At 39.0% G+C, this 21,774-nt stretch overlaps 1 protein-coding gene across 1 annotated transcript in view; it reads left to right on the top strand.

Annotated features, from left to right (window-relative positions):
- Positions 1–21,774, top strand: part of LOC101604526 (store-operated calcium entry regulator STIMATE) — a 73,728-nt gene that overhangs the window by 41,918 nt on the left and 10,036 nt on the right. Inside the window, exon 4 of the mRNA XM_012947598.2 lies at positions 19,674–19,795. Coding sequence (XP_012803052.1) covers positions 19,674–19,795 — 122 coding nt within the window. The remainder of the gene's footprint in view (positions 1–19,673; positions 19,796–21,774) is intronic.

Below are 21,774 nucleotides of genomic sequence, written 5' to 3'. Positions count from 1 at the left end.
ATTGTTTACTTACATTTTACAATCTGCCTATGTTTTGTTTCACTCAGCCTACTTGAATACTCTCAGAGCAGGCAAACCCAACATCAAGGGTCACTTTTGCACCTAGCACCTTAAGCCCCTACCCTGAAGATATATAACATCAGATTGATTGATACATCTAATAATAATACAGCTAACTAGAAAGTCCAAGCATTAAAGTAATCCAAGATGCAAAAATATGTACATTATAACACAAGAAACACCAAAAATTAAGACAGTGTAAGTCCACCAAAAGTATTAATGCATCAGAAATGACCTCCAGTGAGAATGAGTTAGGGGAAATGCCTGAGAAAGATTTCAAAAGAATGATTATAAATATGCTCAAAGAAGTCAAAGGGGAAATCAAAGGAATCAAAGAAGACACAGGATACCAATTTAATGAAATAAGGACACATAAATATAAGACATAACTAAGGAAATGGAAATAATAAAGAAAAACCAGTCAGAATTACTAGCAATGAAGAATACAGTTATTGAAATAAAAAACTCTGTAGAAAATCTCACCAGTAGAATGGATGAAGGAGAAGACAAAAAATCTAAACTAGAAGACCAGGTGACACAGTCCAACAAAGAGAAAGACAAACTAATAGGAAAGTATGAATGGGAATTTCAAGATATTCGGGGCACTATGAAAAGATCAAATATAAGAATTCAGGGTATGAGCTGAGCGTGGTGGCGCATGCCTTTAATCCTAGCACTCGGGAGGCAGAGGTAGGAGGATCGCCGTGAGTTCAAGGCCACCCTGAGACTCCATAGTGAATTCCAGGTCAGTCTGGGCTAGAGTGAGACCCTACCTCAAAAAAAAAAACAAAAAAAAAACACCAAAATTAAAAAAAAAAAAAAAAAGAATTCAGGGTATAGTAGAAGGAGAAGAATTTCACTCCAAAGGCATAGTAGGCGTTTTCAACAAAATCATAGAAGAAAACTTCCTCCAAATTGGGAAAGATGCCAATGCATGAATCCTCTAGAATACCAAACAGATAAAACCTGAAAATAATCCGTTCTTGCCACATAACAATTAAACTGTCTAACATAAAACCAAAGAATATATATTGAAAGCAGTTAGAAAAATCAAGTTACCTACAAAGGCAAGCCCGTCAGGAACACAGCAGATTATCAACACAAACTTTAAAAGCCAGAAGGGCTTGGAGTGATGTATTCCAACTTCTGAAAGATAACAACTGTCAACGAAGGTTACTTTATCTTCCAAAGTATCCATTCAAGTAGACAGAGAAAAAAGGATATTCCACAACAAAAGCAGGCTAAAGGAATATTTGAAGACAAAACCAGCTCTATAGAAAACAGTTGAAAAAATCCTCCTTGGAAAAGAGAAGGGAAAGCACACATATAAGGAACCTGGGGAAAACAAACCATACTTGAATACTAAGAGAGCAAAGGTGTAACTGGAAGAACTAAAAAAAAAAAAAAGTAGGTAAAAATAAACACACACCTTTCAATAATATCTCTTAATATTTGCATCTCTTGACTTATTGCCATGGTTTGCAGACTGAGTTATAAAGCAGGATGCTTCAATTTGTTGCCTCCACAAAACACCTTTCTCCAAAGGATGGACACTATCATAGGATGAAAGGTTGGAAAATGGTGCTTCAAGCAAATGGGCCTAGAAAACAAGCAGGGGTTGCTGTCCTAATATCTGACAAGGTAGACTTCAGTCCCAACATTAGTTAGGAAAGATAAGGAAGGTCACTTTATATTGATTAAAGGCACATTCCAACAGGAGGACATTACAGTCCTAAACTTATGAGGGCTCCCAACATCATCAAACAAATGCTATGAGAAATGAGGTCACAGATAATACCAAAAATAGTTGTAAGTGGGTGACTTCAACACCTCACTCTCATCAATTGACAGGTCATCCCAGCAAAAAATAAACAGAGAGGCATCTGGATTAAATGAGGTCATAGAAGAAATGGACCTAACATATATATACAGGACATTTCTTCCAAATGCTGCAGAATACACATTATTTTCAGTAGCACATGGAACATTCTCTAAAATAGACCATATATTAGGACACAAAGCAAATCGTAACAAACACAGGGAAATTAAAATAATTCCTTGCATTCTATCTGATCACAATGGAATCAAACTACAAATCAGTAGCAAGAAAAGCTGTAGAGCATGCACAAAATCATGTAAACTAAACAATCCACTACTAAATAATGGATGAGTCAATGAAGAAATTAAGAAGGAAATCAAAAAATTTATAGAGTCAGATGATAATGAGAACACAACATACCAAAACGTTTGGGACACAATGAAGGCAGTCCTAAGAGGTAAATTTATAGCTGTAAGTGCCTATATTGAAAATTAAGATGGACTCAAGTAAACAATCGAATGCTTCACCTTAAAGCCTTGAAGAAGAAGAACAAGGCAAACCCCAAATCAGCAGACGGAAAGAAATAATAAAGAATAGGGCAGAAATTAATGAAATAGAAACAAACAAAAAATCCGAAGAATCAATGCAACAAAGAGGTGGTTCCTTGAAAGGATAAACAACATTGATAAACCCTGAGAAAATCTGACCAAAAGAAAGAAGAGACACAAATTAATAAAATTAGAGATGAAAAAGGTAACATCACAACAGATACTAGAGAAATTCAAAAAAATCATAGGGATATACTATAAACACATACGCTCCACTAAGTATGAGCATCAGAGAAAAATGGATGTTTTCCTTGATTTATATGACCTACCTAAATTAAGATGAGATTGATCACTCAAATAGACTTATAACAAGTATGGAGATCCAAGCAGTTATCAAAATTCTCCCAATGTAACAAAGTCCAGGCCCAGATGGATTCACTGCTGAATTTTACCAGACTTTCCAGGAAGAATTAACACCATTGCTTCTTAAGCTTTTCCATATAATAGAAAAAGAAGGAACATAGTTGCAAAGATTCTCAACAAAATATTGGCAAACAGAATACATGAATATATCAGAAAGATCATTCACCCTGACCAAGTAGGCTTTATCCCATAGATATAGGGATGGTTCAACAAAAACAAATCAATAAATGTAATACATTATATAAATGGACTCAAGGACAAAAATCACATCATCATCTCATTAGATGCAGAAAAAGCATTTGACAAAATACAACATCCCTTCATGATAAAAGTCCTACAGAGACTGGGAATAGAAGGAACATATCTCAATATAATTAAGGCTATTTATGACAAGCCCACAGCCAACATATTACTAAATGGGGAACAACTGGAAGATTTTCCACTAAAATCAGGAAGAAGACAAGGGTGGTTACTGTTCCCACTTTTATTTAATATAGTACTGGAAGTCTTAGCCATGGCAATAAGTCAAGAGATGCACATAAAAGGGATACAAATTGTAACGGAAGAGATCAAGTTGTCATTACTTGAATATGACATGATTCTATATATAAAAGACCCTAAAGACTGCCAGCGACCTGTTGGAGCTGATAAACACCTATAGCCATATAGCAGGATACAAAATAAATGCACAGAATTCAGTAGCCTTTCTATTTATTTATTTATTTATTTATTTTTTGGTTTTTCAAGGTATGGTCTCACTCTAGCCCAGGCTGACCTGGAATTAACTCTGTCATCTCAGGGTGGCCTTGAACTCATGGCAGTCCTCCTACCTCTGCCTCCCAAGTGCTGGGATTAAAGGTGTGCGCCACCACGCCCGGCTCAGTAGCCTTTTCTGTATGCTAACACCAAACACACAGAGGATGAAATCAGAGAATCACTCCCATTCACAATTACATCAAAGGAAATAAAGTACCTTGAAATCTAACCAAGGAAGTAAAGGATCTCTACAGTGAAAAGTATAAAACACTCAAGTGAGAAATTGCAGAAGACACTAGGAAATGGAAAAATATCCCTTGTTCCTGGATTGGAAGAATCAATATTGTGAAAACGGCAATCTTACCAAAAGCAATCTACACATTTAATGTAATCCCCATCAAATTTCCAAAGGCATTCTTCACGGAAATAGAAAACACAATCCAAAAATTAATTTGGAATCACACAAAACCTTGAATATCTAAAATAATACTGAGCAACAAAAATAAGGCAGGAGGTATCACCATACCTAATTTTAACTTTTATTTAAAGAGCCATAGTAACAAAAACAGCATGGTACTGGCACAAAAGCAGATATGTAGATCAATGGAACAGAATAGAGGACCCAGATATAAGTCCAGATAGCTGTAGCCATCTGATATTCTATAAAAATGCCAAAATTACTCATTGGAGAAAAGATAGCTTCTTCAGCAAATGGTGCTGGGGAAACTGAATGTGTATCTGTAGAAGGATGAAAACAGATTCTTCTCTCTATCCATGCACAAGAATTAAATCCAAATGGACTGAAGACCTTAACATTAGACCTGATACTCTGAAATTGCTAGAGGGAAAAGTAGGGAAAATCCTTCAACATATTGGTCTTGGCAGACTTTCTGGATATAACTGCAATTGCTCAGGCAATAAAACCACAGATTAACCACTGAGACCTCATGAAATTACAAAGATTTTTTACTGCAAAGGACACAGTGAAAAAAGCAAAGAGGCAACCTACAGAATGGGAAAAATTCTTCTCCAGTTATATATCTGATAGAGGATTAATATCTAGAATATACACAGAACTCACACAGTTAAATAGTAAGAAATCAATTAAAAGTTGGGCTATGGAGCTAAATAGAGAATCCTCAAAAGAAGAAATATGAATGGCGTATAAGCATCTAAAAAAAATGTTCTACATTCCTAGTCATCAGGGAAATGCAGATTAAAACTACATCGAGATTCCATCTCACTACTGTCAGATTGGCTATCATCATAAAAACAAATGATCGTAAATGCTGGCGGGGATGTGGAAAAAGAGGAACCCTTCTACACTGTTGGTGGGAATGGAATCTGGTCCAGCCATTGTGGAAATCAGTGTGGAGGTTCCTAAGACAGCCAAAAATTGATCCATATGACCCAGCTATAGCACTCCTAGGCATATATCCTAAGGACTCATTCCATTTCCTTAGAAGTGAATGCTCAACCATGTTTATTGCCACTCAATTCATACTAGCTGGGAAATGGAACCAGCCTAGATGTCCCTCAACTGATGAGAGATAATGAACATGTGGCACATTTTTACAATGGTGTTCTACTCAGCAGTAAAGAAAAATGAAGTTATGAAATTTGCAGGAAAATGGATGGATCTGGGAAGGATTATACTAAGTGAGGTAACCCAGGCCCAGAAAGCCAAGTGCCACATGTTTTCCTTCCTAGCTACAGGTGATTGGGCTTCTGTGTGAGAAGGAAAAAACACAGTAGCCCAAGCCAGTAAGTTAAAAAGGAGATATAAAGGGAAGAGAAAGGAAGGGAGGAGGGTACTTAAGAGGTTAGTATTGTATAAATGTAAGTAGATGAATAGATTAATGGGGGTGAATAGGCCCAAAGTGAGGTCAGTGGTAGAGACTGAGTAAAGGAAAGGTGGAGGGAGGGCTAATCAAAATCTAAGAGGATGCAAATAAATGATATGGAATCCTCCAGTTTTGGACAATGGAACACTCAGGACCCATGGATTGTTGCTAGAGAAATTTCAGTGCCATGGATGGGATTCCTCCAGTGAGTTGTTGGCCGGGGAGGTCCCTGATGCCCCCCCAACCTTATAGGCCATTGCTGATGTCCTTGGTTTTCCATCAGAAATAGATGGTGAGACCCTATTGCTGAAGACTCCACATACTTGGGCTGCAAGGCCACCGAAAAATCCTGCTGGAACTGAGCTGATAACCTCTTCCATGGAGACCAGCTGTCAGAAAGCTGGAAGAAGCCGTTCTACATGAAATTCAATGGGAGAAAGAGATACCACCAGTGAAGATACTCATCAGTTGACTGCAAGCCTTATAATTGGCCAGCCAGGCCAAGTGAGCCAGTGGGTGCAATAGTGGCATGTCTGTCATGTTGGAAGGCAACTGCCGTCCAATTGGACTGGAGGCCCGCTCCAAGCAAGGGAATACATTCCTAATACTGAAAACTTAAAATAGGGTTAGCCATGAGCCCTAGGGTTGTAACATCTGCTGATGTCTTGATAAGTGTACATACTATGCTTAGCAAACCCCATTAAGCACTTCTCTTAATATTTATACCCTTATATTAATGCTACTGTCACTTTGGATAGGGAATCTTCTCTTTTTACATGGCAGTGACTTTGGGATGACTTGGAAGGTATCATAGTGCTGGAAAGAAGTGACTGGAGTACTGAGTAACATCTCAATCACACCTTCCAAGGCTCAGGGTCTAATGTGGAAGAGGTGGCAGAAAAAATGTAAGAGCCAAAGGAAGGATAGGACTCCTTACAACATGCTCCTCCAGCCAAAAAAGCATATTCATGACCTCATAGTGCCTGAAACTACCTACATAAGACCATCATAAGAGGAGGAACAGATCATGACATCAAAATAAAAGAGACTGATTGAGATGGGGAAGGGATATGATGGAGAATGGAATTTCAAAAGGAAAAATGGTGGGGAGGGAGGGTAATACCATGGGATATTTTTTATAATCATGGAAAATGTTAATAAAAATTGAGAAAAAAAAAACAAATGGAACCCACCTCACCACAATGATAGACACCTCCTCAGGGTGAAAGCTTGGAAAATGATATTCCAGGCAAATGGAAATAAAAAAGAAGTGGGTGTTGTTGTATTAATATCTGTTAAAGTACACCTCAAACTAAAATTAATCAAAAAGGACAAAGAAGGCCACTTAACTCATCAAGGGAATGATCCAACAAGAGCACATCACAATCATAAATACATATGTGCCCAATACAGGTGTTCCACAGTTTTTAAAACAAAATCTCAACAATAAAAGAGAAAAATAAACACCAACACCATCATAGTTGGAGACTTCAATACTCCAGTATCATCAGTAGACATGTGATCCAAGCAGAAAATCAACAGGGAGATAACAGAGCTGAACAACATCATAGATCAACTAAACCTGTTCTATACCTATAAACCTGTTCTATACCTACATTACTTTCCACCCCAACTCTACAGAACCCACATTCTTCTCAGCAGCCCAAGGAACCTTTTATAAAATTGACCATTCATCAGGCCATAAAGCATGTCCTCATAAAGTCAGGAAAATTGATGTAAGTTCCTGCATCATGTCAGAACACAATGCTTTAAAGCTAGAAATTAAGAAGAGACACACCAAGATCTCCACCAGCTCCTGGAGATTAAACAACACACTTTTACGAATGAATGGGTCATGGACGAAATCAAGAAAGAAATTGTAAAATTCCTAGAATTGAATGATAATGAAAACACAACCTACCAAAACTTATGGGGCACCATGAAGGCAGTCATAAGGGTTAAGTCACAACCTTAAATGCCTTCATTACAAAGACAGAGAGATCCCAAATCAATAACATGACTTACCACTTAAAGGTGCTGGAATAAAACAAGAAGAATCCAACCCAAGGAGCTCCAGACAGAAATAAATAATCAAGATTAGAACAGAAATTGATGAGCTGGAAACTACGAAAACAATTTTTTAAAAAATTGATGAAATCAAGAGCTGGTACTTTGAGAAAACGAACAAGATTGATAAACCTTGACCAAGTTGATCAAGTAAAAAAAAAAAAAAAAGTCTAAAATTAACAAAATCAGAAATGAAAAAGGAGAGATCACAACAGATATCAAAGAAATTGGAAGAATCATCAGGGCATACTTCCAAACCCTCTACTCTACAAAATTAAATAATCTGGTAGAAATGGATGAATTCCTATACACATCACACCTACCAAAAACTAAACTCAGAGCAGATTAATCTCCTAAACAAACTTATCACATCAATGAAGATTGAAAAGATAATCAAAAAACTCACCAAGAAAAAGAAAAAAAAAGAAAATCAAGCACTGGATCGTTTTTCAGCTGAATTCTATCAAACTTTCATAGAAGAACTGAAACCAATTTTTCTCTAACTGTTCCACATAATTGGAAATGAGGGAATCCTCCCTGACTCCTTTCATGAAGCTAGCATCACCTTAGTACCAAAACCAGAAAGAGATACAACAAGGAAAGAAAACTATAGGCCTATATATATAGGCCATATTTAACATATGGAAATAAGTCAACATAACACACCTTATAAATAAACTGAACCATAAGAACCCCATGATCATCTCAATTGATGCAGAGAAGGCCTTTGACTAAAAACGACACCACTTCATGACCAAAACACTGGAAAGAATAGGCATGGAGTGCTTATATCTCAACACAATAAAGGGTATAAATAAAGCACCTAAAGCTTAAATAATACTTAATGGGGAAAAGCTCAAGCAATTCCCACTGATATTGGAAATAAGACAGCGGTGCCCACTCTCACCACTGCCCTTCAACATAGTAATAGAAGTACTAGCCCAAGCAATAAGACAGGAGAAAGAAATAAAAGGGATACAAATTTGAAAGGAAGAAGTCAAGTCAGCCCTATTTGTAGATGACATGATCCTATATATAAGTGACCTGAAATTCTCCATCTCTAAACTTCTAAAGGTAATAAAATCTTTCAGCAAAGGGGCAGGACACAAAATCAATGCAGACAAATCAGTAGATTTTGATATGAAAAGGACAAATATACAGAGAAAGAAATCAGTGAGGCTGTGTCATTTTCAATAAAATTAAATAACTTGGAATAACACTAAATAATGCTGCAAAAGACCTATATAATGAAAACATTAAAACACTCCAGAAAGAAATAGAGGAGGACTTGAGAAGATGGAAAGATTTCCCCTGCTCCTGGATAGGTATAATAAATGTTTAGAAAATGTCACTTTTACCAAAAGCAGTATACAGATTTAATGTAATACCAATAAAAATACCAGCATTAGCCTGGTGTGGTGGAGTACACCTTTAATCCCAGCACTGAGGAGGCAGAGGTACGAGGATCACTGTGAGTTCAAGGCCACCCTGAAACTACCTTGTGAATTCCAGGTCAGCCTGGGCTAGAGTGAGACCCTACATAAAAAAACAAATAAATAAATAAAAAACCAGCATTTTTCTTCAAAGAAGTTAAGATGATTTCAAATTTCATATGGAATGGTAGGAGGCCATGAATATCCAGACATATGTCCAGCAAAAAAAAAAAAAAAAAAAAAAAAACCCTCTGGTGGTATCACCACAGCTCATCTAAAGCTATATTACAAAGCCATAGTGACAAAACAGCATGGTACTGGGAAAAAAGAAAAAGAAATATAGGACAGTGGAAGAGAACTGAAGTCCCAGATTTAAGTCAAGTAACTATAGCTGCTTGATCTTTGAGACAGGTACCAATAATGTAGACTGGAGAAAAGACAGCATCTTTAACAAATGGTGTTGGACAAATTAGATGACCATGTTTAGAAAAATGAAATTCAACCCACTCCTTTCACCATACACAAAAATCAAGTATAAATGGATTAAAGACCTCAACATAAAACCATAAACTGTTTACCAACTGAAAGAAAAAATTGAAGACACTCTTTATGATACAGCACTGGGAAACGATTTCCTGAACAAGACCCAATACCCAAGGAAATTAAATAAGCACTCAAAGATTGGGATCTCATGAAGGTAAAAAGCTTTTGCACAGACAAACATAAGCAGAACCAATATATTATGCACCGAATGGGAGAAAATCTTTGCCAGCTATACCTCTGACAGTAGCCTAATATCTAGAATCTACAAACAACACAAAAAAACTAAACAATTAAATAACCAAATGCTTCCCATTAAGATGGCAGCATAGGAAGTATGCCAAAGCAGCCTAGGGGAGAAAAAGCCAAAAAAAAAACCAAAACACAACAACAACAACAAAATAGCAAAATAACACTCTTCTACTAAAAAGTGAGGTGTATAAGAAATTATCAATGGCAGCAGAGAAGTAGGAGAGATACAGAGCATCCAGACACCTCATAGGCATGCAGAAGAGGCTCCAGCAGAGGGGGCACCAGGCCTACGGGGTCACAGCTGCAAGGCTTGGCTTGAGCTGCAGGAAAAGGCACGTGAGGGGATTTTCCACTCACACCAGAGCTCCTTGCAAAATCAAGAAATAAGGAGAACCACACAAACAATGAAGGAGCAGACCATGAGGTAGAGGATCCCTTGGAACAGCAGGAGAACTAGAGTCACCATCCACAGCCTCCCCCCCTCACTGCTAGTGCAAGCACCAGAGACCAGGGGAAGGAAGAGCACAGCACCCAGCAACTGTGACCAGAGCAGCGATCCAATGACCCAGCCAACCTTCTTGAACCCACAGTGCACCAAAGAGGGACCCAAGCAGTAGCGCAGCATAACTGAGACTAGAATCACCCCAAAAGGTAACTGGGATTACACCAGGTCAGTACCCGCCAAATAAGCCTGGTACTTCTGGCCTGAACCAGAAGTGATAATTGTACCTTCCATATCAGGATAAATTATATGTTAAGTCTGATGGATGGTGGGAGTTGCGTATTTTTTTTTTTTTTTTAATTTGAGAGCGACAGACACAGAGAGAAAGACAGATAGAGGGAGAGAGAGAGAATGGGTGCGCCAGGGCTTCCAGCCACTGCAAACAAACTCCAGATGCATGCGCCCCCTTGTGCATCTGGCTAACATGGGACCTGGGGAACCAAGCTTTGAACTGGGGTCCTTAGGCTTCACAGGCAAGCGCTTAACCGCTAAGCCATCTCTCCAGCCCGGGGAGTTGTCATTTTTAAATAAGCTATATTTTGGGCTTGTTATTTGTTGCTTTTTGATTTATAGTGGCTTTGTTTTCTCTTCTGTTGTATGTTAGGGAAGGGTCTCACTTCTTCACAAACTGACTTGGAACCCTCAACAGACCAGAAATCTTAACCTCCTTGTTGACAGGATTAAGGGTGTGGGCCACCACATACCCTAAGGAACAGTTAGAGGATCTGGTTGTCATAATACCTACTCTTGCATAAATACTCTGCAATTTTTCATTGAAAGTGTACACTGTGCAGTTAAATTTTATAATCTGCCTGTATTTTGTTCCACTCAGCCTACTTGATTACTGTCATAGCAGGCTAACCAACAACTATAGTCACTTCTGTAGCCCCACACCTAGCCCATTTAGCTCCTACCCTGAAGATATATAACATCAGATTGATTGATACACTTAGTAATACTGAAGCTAACTAGAAAATCTAAGGATTAAATTAATCCAAGATGCAAAAATATATTCATTATAACAGAAGAAACACCAAAACTTAAGACAATATAAATCCACCAAAAAGTATTAATCCATCACAAATGACCTCCAGTCAGAATGAGTTAGAGGAAATGTCTAAGATTTCAAAAATGATTATAAACATGCTCAAAGAAGTCAAAGAGGAAATCAAAGGAATGAAAGAGGAAATCAAAGGAATCAAAAAAGACATAGGACACCAATTTAATGAAATAAAGAGGTCAATATAAGACGTAAATAAGGAAATACGAATAATAAAGAAAAGCCAGTCAAAATTAGTAGAAATGAAGAACATAGTTACTGAAATAAACTCTGTAGAAAAGTTCACCAATAGAAGGGATGAAGGAGAGGACAGAATATCTAAAGAAGAAGACCAGGTAGGAGATCTAATATAGTCCAACAAAGAGAGCGACAATCTAATAGGAAAGTATGAATGGGAATTTCAAGATATTTGGGACACTGTGAAAAGATCCAACATAAGAATTCAGGGCAGAGTAGAAGGAAAAGAATTTCACTCCACAGGCATAGTAGGCATCTTCAACAAAATCACAGAAGAAAACTTGCCCCATATTGGGAAAGAGGTGCCAGTGCAGATACAGAAATCCTTTAGAACACCAACCAGATAAAACCTGGAAAGAACCTCTCCTCACCATATTATAATTACACTACCAAACACACAAACCAAAGAAAAAATATTGAAAGCAGTTAGAGAGAAAAATGAAGTTACCTACAAAGGCAAGGATCACATCATCATCAGGATCACAGCAGATTACTCAATACAAACTTTAAAAGCCAGAAGGGCTTGGAGTGATGTATTCCAAGTTCTGAAAGATGATGACTGTCAACCAAGGTTACTTTATCCTGCAAAGCTATCCATTTAGATAGACAGAGAAATAAGGACATTCCACAACAAAAGCAGGCTAAAGGAATATTTGGAGACAAAGCAAGCTCTACAGAAAATACCTGAAAGAATCCTTCATGCTAAAGTGAAATAAAAGCACACATATAAGGAACCGGGAAAAAACAAACAATACTCAAATACTAGTTAACACAAGAGACTAAAGGTAAAGCCAGAACTACAAAAAAAAAAAAAAAAGGCAAAAATACATGCACATCTTTCAATAATATCTCTTAATATCAGCAGCCTCAATGCCCCAACCAAAAGACATAGGTTTGCAGACTGGGTTAAAAAGCAAGATCCTTCAATTTGTTGCCTCTAAGAAACTCACCTTTCTACAAAGGATGGATACTATATGAGGGTGAAAGGTTGGAAAATGGTATTTCAAGCAAATGGGCCTAGTAAATAAGCAGGGATTGCTATGTTAATATCTGACAAAGTGGACTTCAGTCCAACATTAGTTAAGAAAGATTGGAAGGTCACTTTATATTGATAAAAGGCAAACTCCAACAAGAGGACATTACAATCCTAAACATATATGCACCTAGTATGGGAGCTTCCAACTTGATCAAACAAACGCTTTAGAATTAAGGTCACAGATAACACTAAACTCTGGTTTTCAACACCCCACTCTCATCAATTGACAGGTCATCCCATCCAAAAATAAACAGCATCTGGATTAAATGAGGTCATAGAAGAAATGGACCTAACAGATATATTTAGGACATTTCGTCCAAATGCTGCAAAATATACATTGTTTTCAGCAGCACATGGAACAGTCTCTAAAACAGACCATATATTAAGACACAAGGCAAATCTTAACAAATAAAAGGAAAATTGAAATACTTCCTTGCATTCTATCTGACCACAATGGAATCAAACTACAAATCAATGGGAAGATAAGTTATAGAGCATGTACCAAATCATGGAAACTAAATAATTCATTACTAAATGGTGAATAGGTCAATGAAGTAAACAAGAAAGAAATCAAAAAATTCATAGAGTCAAAAGATAATGAGAACACAATGTACCAAAACCTTTGGGACACAGTGAAGGCAGTCCTAAAAGGTAAATTTATAGCTTTAAGTGCCTATATGAAGAAATTATAAAGATCTCAAGTAAATGACATAATGCTTCATATTAAAGCCTTGGAAAACAAAGAGCAAGGCAAATCGAAAATCAGTAGATGAGAAGAAATGTTAAAGATTAGTGCAGAAATTAGTGAAATAGAAACCAAAAAAAAAAAAAAAAAAAAAAATCCAAAGACTCAATGAAACAGAGTTGGTTCTTTGAAAGGATAAACAAGATTGATAAACCCTTAGTAAATCTGACCAAAAGAAAGAGAGAAGAGACACAAATTAATAAAATTAGAGATGAAAAAGGTGACATCATAACAGATACCAGAGAAATTAAAAAAAAATCAGAAGGACATAGTATAAAAAGATATACTCCACAAAGTATGAAAATCTGAAGGAAATGGATGATTTCCTTGACTTATATGACCTACCTAAATTAAATCAAGATGAGACTAATCACTTAAATAGACCTCCAACAAGTATGGAAATCTAAGTGGTTATCAAAAATCTCCCAACTAAAACAAGTCAAGGCTCAGATGGATTTTCTGCTGAATTTTACCATACCTTCAGGGAAGAACTAACACCATTGCTTCTTAAGCTTTTCCATAAAATAGAAAAAGAAGGAATCCTACCAAACTCCTTCTATGAAGCCCAAATCACCCTGATACCGAAACCAGGAAGAGATAGAACTGAAAAGGAAAATTATAGACCAATCTCCCTCATGAACATAGATACAGAAATCTCAACAAAATATTGGCAAACAGATTACAAAACTATGACAGAATGATCATTCACTCTCACTAAGTAGGCTTTTTTTCCCAGAGATTCAGGGGTGGCTCAACATACACAAATTTAAAAATGTAATACGTGATTTAAATGTACTGAAGGACAAAAATCGCATGATCATCTCATTAGATGCAGAAAAACATTTGACAAAATTCAACATCCCTTCATGATAAAAGTCCTCCAAAGACTGGAAATAGAAGGAACATATCTCAATATAATAAAGTCTATTTATGACAAGCCTACAAGCAACATATTACTAAATGGGGAAGATATGGAAGCTTTTCCACTAAGATTATTTAATATAGTACTCGAAGTCTTAGCCACAGCAATAAGGGCAAGAGATGCACATTAAAGGTTTACAAATTGGAAAGGAAGGGATCAAGTTATTATTTGCAGATGACATGATTCTATACATAAAGGAGCCTAAAGACTCTACCAGCAAATTGTTAGAGCTGATAAACACAGCTATGTATCAGGATACAAAATAAACACACAGAAATCAGTAGTCTTCCTATTGCTAACAACAAATACACAGAGGATAAAACCAGGGAATCACTTCTATTCACAATTCCCTTAAAAAAAAAAAAAAGTACTTTGGAATAAACCTAACTAAGGAAGTGAAGGATCTCTACAATGCAACCTTAAAAATCATTGAAGCGAGAAATTGCAGAAGACACTAGGAACTGGGAAAACATCCCTTGTTCTTGATTCTGAAGAATCAATATTGTGAAAATGGCAATCTTATCAAAAGTAATCTACACATTTAATGCAATCCCCATCAAAAGTCCAATGGAATTATTCATGGAAATAGAAAAAACAATCCAAAAATTCATTTGGAACCACAAAACAATCTTGAACATCTAAAATAATACTGAGCAACAAAAATAAGTCTGGTGATATCACCATACCTGATTTTAACCTATACTACCATAGTAACAAAAACAGCATGGCACTGGCACAATCAATGGAACAGAATAGAGGACCCAGATACAAGTCCTGGTAGTTATAGGCACCTGATCTTCGACAAACGTAGTCACTGGAGAAAAGACAGCCTCTTCAGCAAATGGTGCTGGGAAAACTGGATATGTATCTGTAGAAGGATGAAAATAGATTCTTTATCCATACACAAGAATCAAGTTCAAATAGAGTAAAGACATTAGACTGTTGAAACTTTGAAACTGCTAGAGGAAAAAGTAGGGGAAACCCTTCAACATACTGGTCTTGGCAAAGACTTTCTGAATATAACTGCAATTGCTCAGGCAATAAAACAACAGGTTAACCACTGGGACTGCATGAAATTACAACGATATTGTATAGCAATGGACACTGTGAATACAGCAAAGAGGCAACCTACAGAATGGGAGAAAATCTTTGCCAGCTATACATCTGAAAGAGGATTAATATCTAGGATATAGAAAGAACTCAAAAAATTAAATCATCAAACAAGCCAATTAAAAAATGGGCTACGGAACTAAATAGAGAGTTCTCAAAAGAAGCAATACAGATGGCATATAAGCATCTTAAAAAATGTCCTACATACCTACTCATTAGGGAAATTCAGATTAAAACTACATTGAGATTCCATCTCACTCCTGTCAGATTGGCTACTATCAGGAAAACAAATGACCATAAATGATGGCAAAGATGCTGAAAAAGAGGAACCCTACACTTTTGGTGGGAATGCAATCTGTTCTAGCCAATGTAGAAATCAGTGTGGAGGTTCCTAAGACAGCTAAGAACAAATCTACCATATGACCCAGCTCTAGCAGTTCTAGGCATATATATCCTAAGGACTCATCTCATTACCTTAATAACAAACCATGTTTATTGCCACTCAATTCACAAAAGCTGGGAAATGAAACCAGCCTTGGTGTCTCTTAACTGATGAGTGCATAATGAAGATATGGCACATTTATACAATGGAGTTCTACTCAACTGTAATGAACAATGAAGTTATGATATTTGCAGGAAAATGAATGGATCTGGAAAGGATTATAGTAAGTGAGGTAACCCAGGCTCAGAAACCAAATGTCACATGTTTTTCTTATATGTGGATCCTAGCTACAGATGATTGGACTTGTGTGTGTAGGAAGAAAACTCAGTAGCAAAGGCTAGTAAGCTAGAGAAGAGATACATAGGGAGTAGAAATGAAGGGAGGGGTTACTTAATAAGATGGCTTTGTACATATGTAAGAAGAAGAATAGATTAATGGGGGTGAAAAGGCCTTAGTGAGATCAGGGGAAGTGATTGAGTAAAGGAATGGTGGAGGGAGGGCTAATCAAAATCTAAGAAGATATAAATAAATCATGGAAACCTGAATGGAACACACATGAGCTGTGGTGGTTTCAATAGATGGCCCCCAATATATGCAGTTCTTTATTGTTTGTAGTTTGCATCTGTAGCCACCTGGCTGGAGGCAATGTCACTGGGTGGATCATAAGGTGTGGTGGTGGGTTTCAGATTTCAATCTAATGATATTCAAAGTGTGCCTAGCTAGAGTTCCTAAAGTGTGCTGTGGCTTTTGACCTTGAAGCTTCTACTTCTCTCTCTCTCCCCCTCTGCCTGGTCCTGTAAAAGCAGGGCAGCTTCTTCTGCCATTTATGGAACTTCCCCTGGATCTGTAGGCTTCAATAAATATCCCTTCCTCCATAACTGTGCCTGGTCTGGAAGTTCATCTCAGTGAACCTGAAGCTGTCTGCTACAGGAGCCCTAGATTGTTACTAGAAAAATTTCAGTGCCAGGAATGTACACTTTCCAGTGAGTTGTTAGCTAGAGAGGTCCCTGATGCCCACAAAACTTTACAGGCCATTGCTGAGGCCCTTGGATTCCCACCAGGAATAGATGGTAAGACCCTATTGCTGAAGACTCCATATACTTGGGCTGCAAGGCCACTGAGATATCCTGCAGGTACTGAGCTGATAACCTTCTTCATGTAGACCAGCTGACAGAAAGCTGGAAGAAGGCATTCGGCATGCAGTTCAGTGGGAGAAAGAGGAATCACTTGTGAAGGTACTCAACAGTGGACACTGCAAGCTTTATATTTTGCCATCTAGGCCCAATGAGCCAATGGGTGCAATACTGGCACATCTGTCATGGTGGAAACCAAGTGCCCTCAAATTGGACTCCATGGGAGGGAATATATCCCTGATACTGAAAACCTACAGGGGTAGTTATCAGCCCTAGGGGTGTAACATCCGCTGCTGTCTGGCTAAATGTATATACTATGCTCACCAAACTGCCCAGTAAGGACTTCTGCTAAAGATCATACACTCATACACATATGTTATTATTACTCTCACTTTTGGTTAGAGAAACTTCTCTTTTCAGATGGCAATGACCTTGGGATGACTCAGAAGGCATCGTGGTGCTGAGAAGAACTGACAGAGGAGTGCTCAGCACTGAAATATCTCAATCACACCTTTCATGGCTCAGGGTCCATTGCAGAAGAGGTGGCAGAAAGAATGTAAGAGCCAAAGGAAGGGTAGGACTCCTTACAATGTGCTCCTCCAGACACAAAATGACCTGGATATCCATGTCCTCACAGTGCCTGAAAATACCTACCCAAGACCATCATAGTAGGAAGAAAAGATCATGACATCAAAATAAAAGAGAGACTGATTGAGAGTGGGAGGGGACATGATGAATAATGGAGTTTGAAATGGGAAATTGGGATGAGGGAGGGAATTACCATGGGATATTGTTTACAATCATAGAAGTTGTTAATAAAAACAGAAGTCAGGACATAGCAGTGCACACTTTTAATCCCAGCACTTGGAAGGTGGAGGGCTAGAGTGAGACCCTATCTTGAGTCCCCTCCTTCACCCCCAACAAAAACGCAAAAAGGTCAGAACAGGAGGATAAGTCGTCATTAGAGCACTTGCCTGACATGTGCAAAGATCTCCAGCACCACCACTAAAAAAAAAGTGTGAAAGTATTGCTTGTATATAACTGTAAATAAGAATGACCAAGGGCCACATGCCCTTGCCTTCTTAAAAACAAAAAACCAGAGCTAGGGAGATAGCTCAGCTGTTAAAGGTACTTTCTTTCAAAGCCTAATGGCCCAGGTTCAATTCCCTAGTACATGTGTAAAGGCAGATGCATGAAATAGCGCATGCTTCTATAGTGTGTATGCAGTGGGGAGGCTCTGGCGTGCCATTTTTTTTCTCCTTCCCCTCCCCTCTTCCTCTGCTTGCCAATAAATAAGTAGAATTTATTTTTTATTTTTTATTTTTATTTTATTTTTTGGTTTTTCGAGGTAGGGTCTCACTCTAACCCAGGCTGACCTGGAATTCACTATGGAGTCTCAGGGTGGCCTCGAACTCACAGTGATCCTCCTACCTCTGCCTCCCAAGTGCTGGGATTAAAGACGTGCACCACCACGCCCGGCTCAATAAGTAGAAATATTTTTAACAAAGGTATAGTCAAAATTAATTAATTAATTTTGTTTGTGGGTGTGAGCATGCACATGCCACAGCAGGCATATAGAGATCAAGGTGTCTCTGTTTCCCATCTTTGAGTCAGGGTCTCTTGCTGTTGCAACCACAAGCTTCAGATTTTCCTGTCTTCTCTGTCTGTTATCTTGTTGGATCACAGATGTGTGTACTATTTTGCATCCAACATGTACACATGGGTGCTGGGGAATTGAGTCCAGGCTAATAGGCTTTGTAAGTAAGTACCTTTAATTGCTGAGCCATTTCATGAGACCTGGCCTTGCTTTCTTTGTCTTAAGAAACCTTGAGGGCTGGAGAGATGGCTTAGCAATTAAAGTGCTTGCTTACAAAGCCAAAGAACTCAGGGTCGATTCCTTAGTACCCATGTAAGCCAGATGCACAAGGCAGTGCATGCGCCTGGAGTTCTTTGCATTGGCTGGAGGCCCTGGTGTGCCCATTCTTTCTTTCTCTCTCTCTCAAAATAAAAATGAAAAAAAAAAAAAAAAAAAGGGCTGGGGAGATGGCTTAGCGGTTAAGCGCTTGCCTGTGAAGCCTAAGGACCCCGGTTCGAGGCTCGGTTCCCCAGGTCCCACGTTAGCCAGATACACAAGGGGGCACACGCATCTGGAGTTCGTTTGCAGAGGCTGGAAGCCCTGGCGCGCCCATTCCCTCTCTCTCCCTCTATCTGTCTTTCTCTCTGTGTCTGTCGCTCTCAAATAAATAAATAAAAATTAAAAAAAAAGAAAAAAAATACATTTTTTATAAACGAAACCTTGGTGAGTATTTTTCTTGGATTGTCCTGGTTGCCTGGGAAAGTGGCACTGCTCTCTGCTCATGTGTGCTGATCCATCAGGTAATGAAGAGAATCATTTGATAAATTTATTGTTAATTGTCTTTTTTCCCCCTGTCAGTTTCCTTGGCTACTTTCAGTTACTCTGTCTTCTGTTGAATCTTGGCTTGGCAGATATATTTGAGGCTTTTAAAGTTCCCTTGTCCCTCTCTTTCCACTCCTTAAAGCTGTTGAATAGTATCAGACACCCAGAAGTGAAAGCCTCCAACTCTGTAGCCTGTTGCATGGGCACATTTAAGTGTACCTCCTCCTAGAACAATGTCAGAAACTAAGTTAGTCAACCTTGACTTCTGACCCTGATGAGCACTGCATGGAGGCCCCAGACCAATGACTTTGCTCCTTGACCATGCTGGTGTGGTCTCTTCTTCTAGGTACCTCATCAACTTTCTTCTGGATGCCACTGTAGGCATGCTGCTCATCTATGTGGGAGTGCGTGCAGTCAGCGTCTTGGTGGAGTGGCAACAATGGGAATCCTTGCGTTTTGGCGAATATGGTAATGCCCGTGGACACTGGATGGGCCATGGTGTGGGGCCTTTTTGTCTTGTGCAGCCCACTAGGCAAGTAGATCTGGAGAACATTTGGGACCAGGTGGCTGTATGTAAGGGTTAGGTTTGGGGTCCTAAGCATCACCTTCCTGTTGGTGGAAGGATAGCTTCACTGCTAAGACACTAACCTTTGTGACAGGGAAGGTGGCAGGAGACACTCTAGGCCAAATAGCCTTGCTTTCTCTCTATTGTGGATGTGTTCCCCCACCTGGCATCTGTATTTACCAGTTATCTGGGTTATGAGGTCCATCCTTACTCAGAGACATGGCTTAACATTAGCAACCTATAGGTGCTGTCCCCTCTCAACAGATCCCATGTCAAACAGTTCAATTCAAAAGCTTCCTTTGCCGGGCGTGGTGGCGCACGCCTTTAATCCCAGCACTGGGGAGGCAGAGGTAGGAGGATTGCCATGAGTTCAAGGCCACCCTGAGATGACAGAGTTAATTCCAGGTCAGCCTGGACCAGAGTGAGACCCTACCTCGAAAAACCAAAAAAAAAAAAAAAAAAAAAAAAAAGCTGCCTTTGTCCTCCCTGAGCATGAGGAACAGTTACAGGTGGTGGTGATGACAGCTGCTGTTGAAGTGGCCTCCAGGGTTTTAGGACAGGGTTATGTAATGGCCTCAGCCCTATCTTACCCTCCTGGCTATCCCTGCCTTTTGCCAGCAGGAGCTGTTCCTTTTTAGCTGATGAACTATCCTCCAGGGCTTTAGAACAGGGTTATGTAATATCCTCAGCCCTTTCTCACCCTCCTGGCTGGCCCTGCCTCTTGCCAGCAGGAGCCATTCTTCTGGAGCAGTAGCAGTGGAGTTTGCTACAAAAGGGCACCAGGACAAGATGAAGGCTGCAGGAAGAATTATTGATCTTTTTCTGGTCATGCTACTCGGAATTCATGGCTCTGGCACCAAGGGCCACTCACTTGTGGGTGGCTCAGTATTCCCCAAGGGGCTAACAGTTTAAAAGGGTAGTTGGTTCATGAAGTTGCCTGTGAGGGCCTTGGGTATTTCTAGAAATCTTAAGTAATTGCCTCCACTGAGGAGAGATGAGCTCAGGGGAGGGTTTTTCTTAGCTCCGTTACTTGATGCTGATGAGTCACTGACTAAAAATAGTGTCCAGCATACAACATGTGCCTCAATACGCCAGAGAAAGCTTGTGAGATGCCCCAAGTCAAACAACTATAGAGTAGGCACTCAGAGGAGTTAGGTGTATGGCTAGGGGCTTTGTGCCCTCTGTATCAGGAATCCTAACCACCCTCCCCCACTGCTCCCTTCATGAACACTGCTCTACTGCTAGTGATATCCCTTCTGGAAGGCAGAGCTCTCAGCTCAACTGTAGCTGACCAGTGCTAATATGGATCCTCCACAGATGGCTATATTAACTAGGAATGGGATCAGGTCTGGTCCTGATGCACCAGGCATTAGGATACCACCTGTTTGTAGGTATATTTATTTTTCTGCCTCTCCAAGAGTTGAGCAAAAGGAAGGCAACTGTGTGTGAGTCTTGTATTCTTTCTTTCTTGCCCCAGTGCCTCGCTTCAGTCACTGTTGTGATCAGGTATCTCCAGAGAGAGCTGACCTTTGTCAATGACCATCCTAAGTCCAGACTGTCTCCCCAGTTACTATTATTTTCTATTGTCAGCTTGTATTGTTTTCTGTTGAGGCTATAACAAATTATCAGGCTTAGTGGTTTTAGACAACTTGAACTTACTATTCTTATAGTTCTCTCCAGAGGTTAAATATGGTTTTCTTGGTCTATTAGATTAATATGAAGGCATCTGTAGTGTTAGATCCTCCTGGAGTTGATAAAGATGATTGCTCTGTGGCCCTTCAGAGACTGTCTGTATCCCTTGGCTAGGGTTTTCTTTCTATCTCCAAAGCCAACAGTTTGGTTCTTTTCACTTCGCCCTGGTCTGAACTTCTGTTGCTTCTGA

Source organism: Jaculus jaculus, chromosome 16 (assembly GCF_020740685.1).
Source record: "Jaculus jaculus isolate mJacJac1 chromosome 16, mJacJac1.mat.Y.cur, whole genome shotgun sequence".
Classification (NCBI taxonomy): Eukaryota; Metazoa; Chordata; class Mammalia; order Rodentia; family Dipodidae; genus Jaculus; species Jaculus jaculus.
This window is presented reverse-complemented; position numbering and strand designations above follow the sequence as displayed.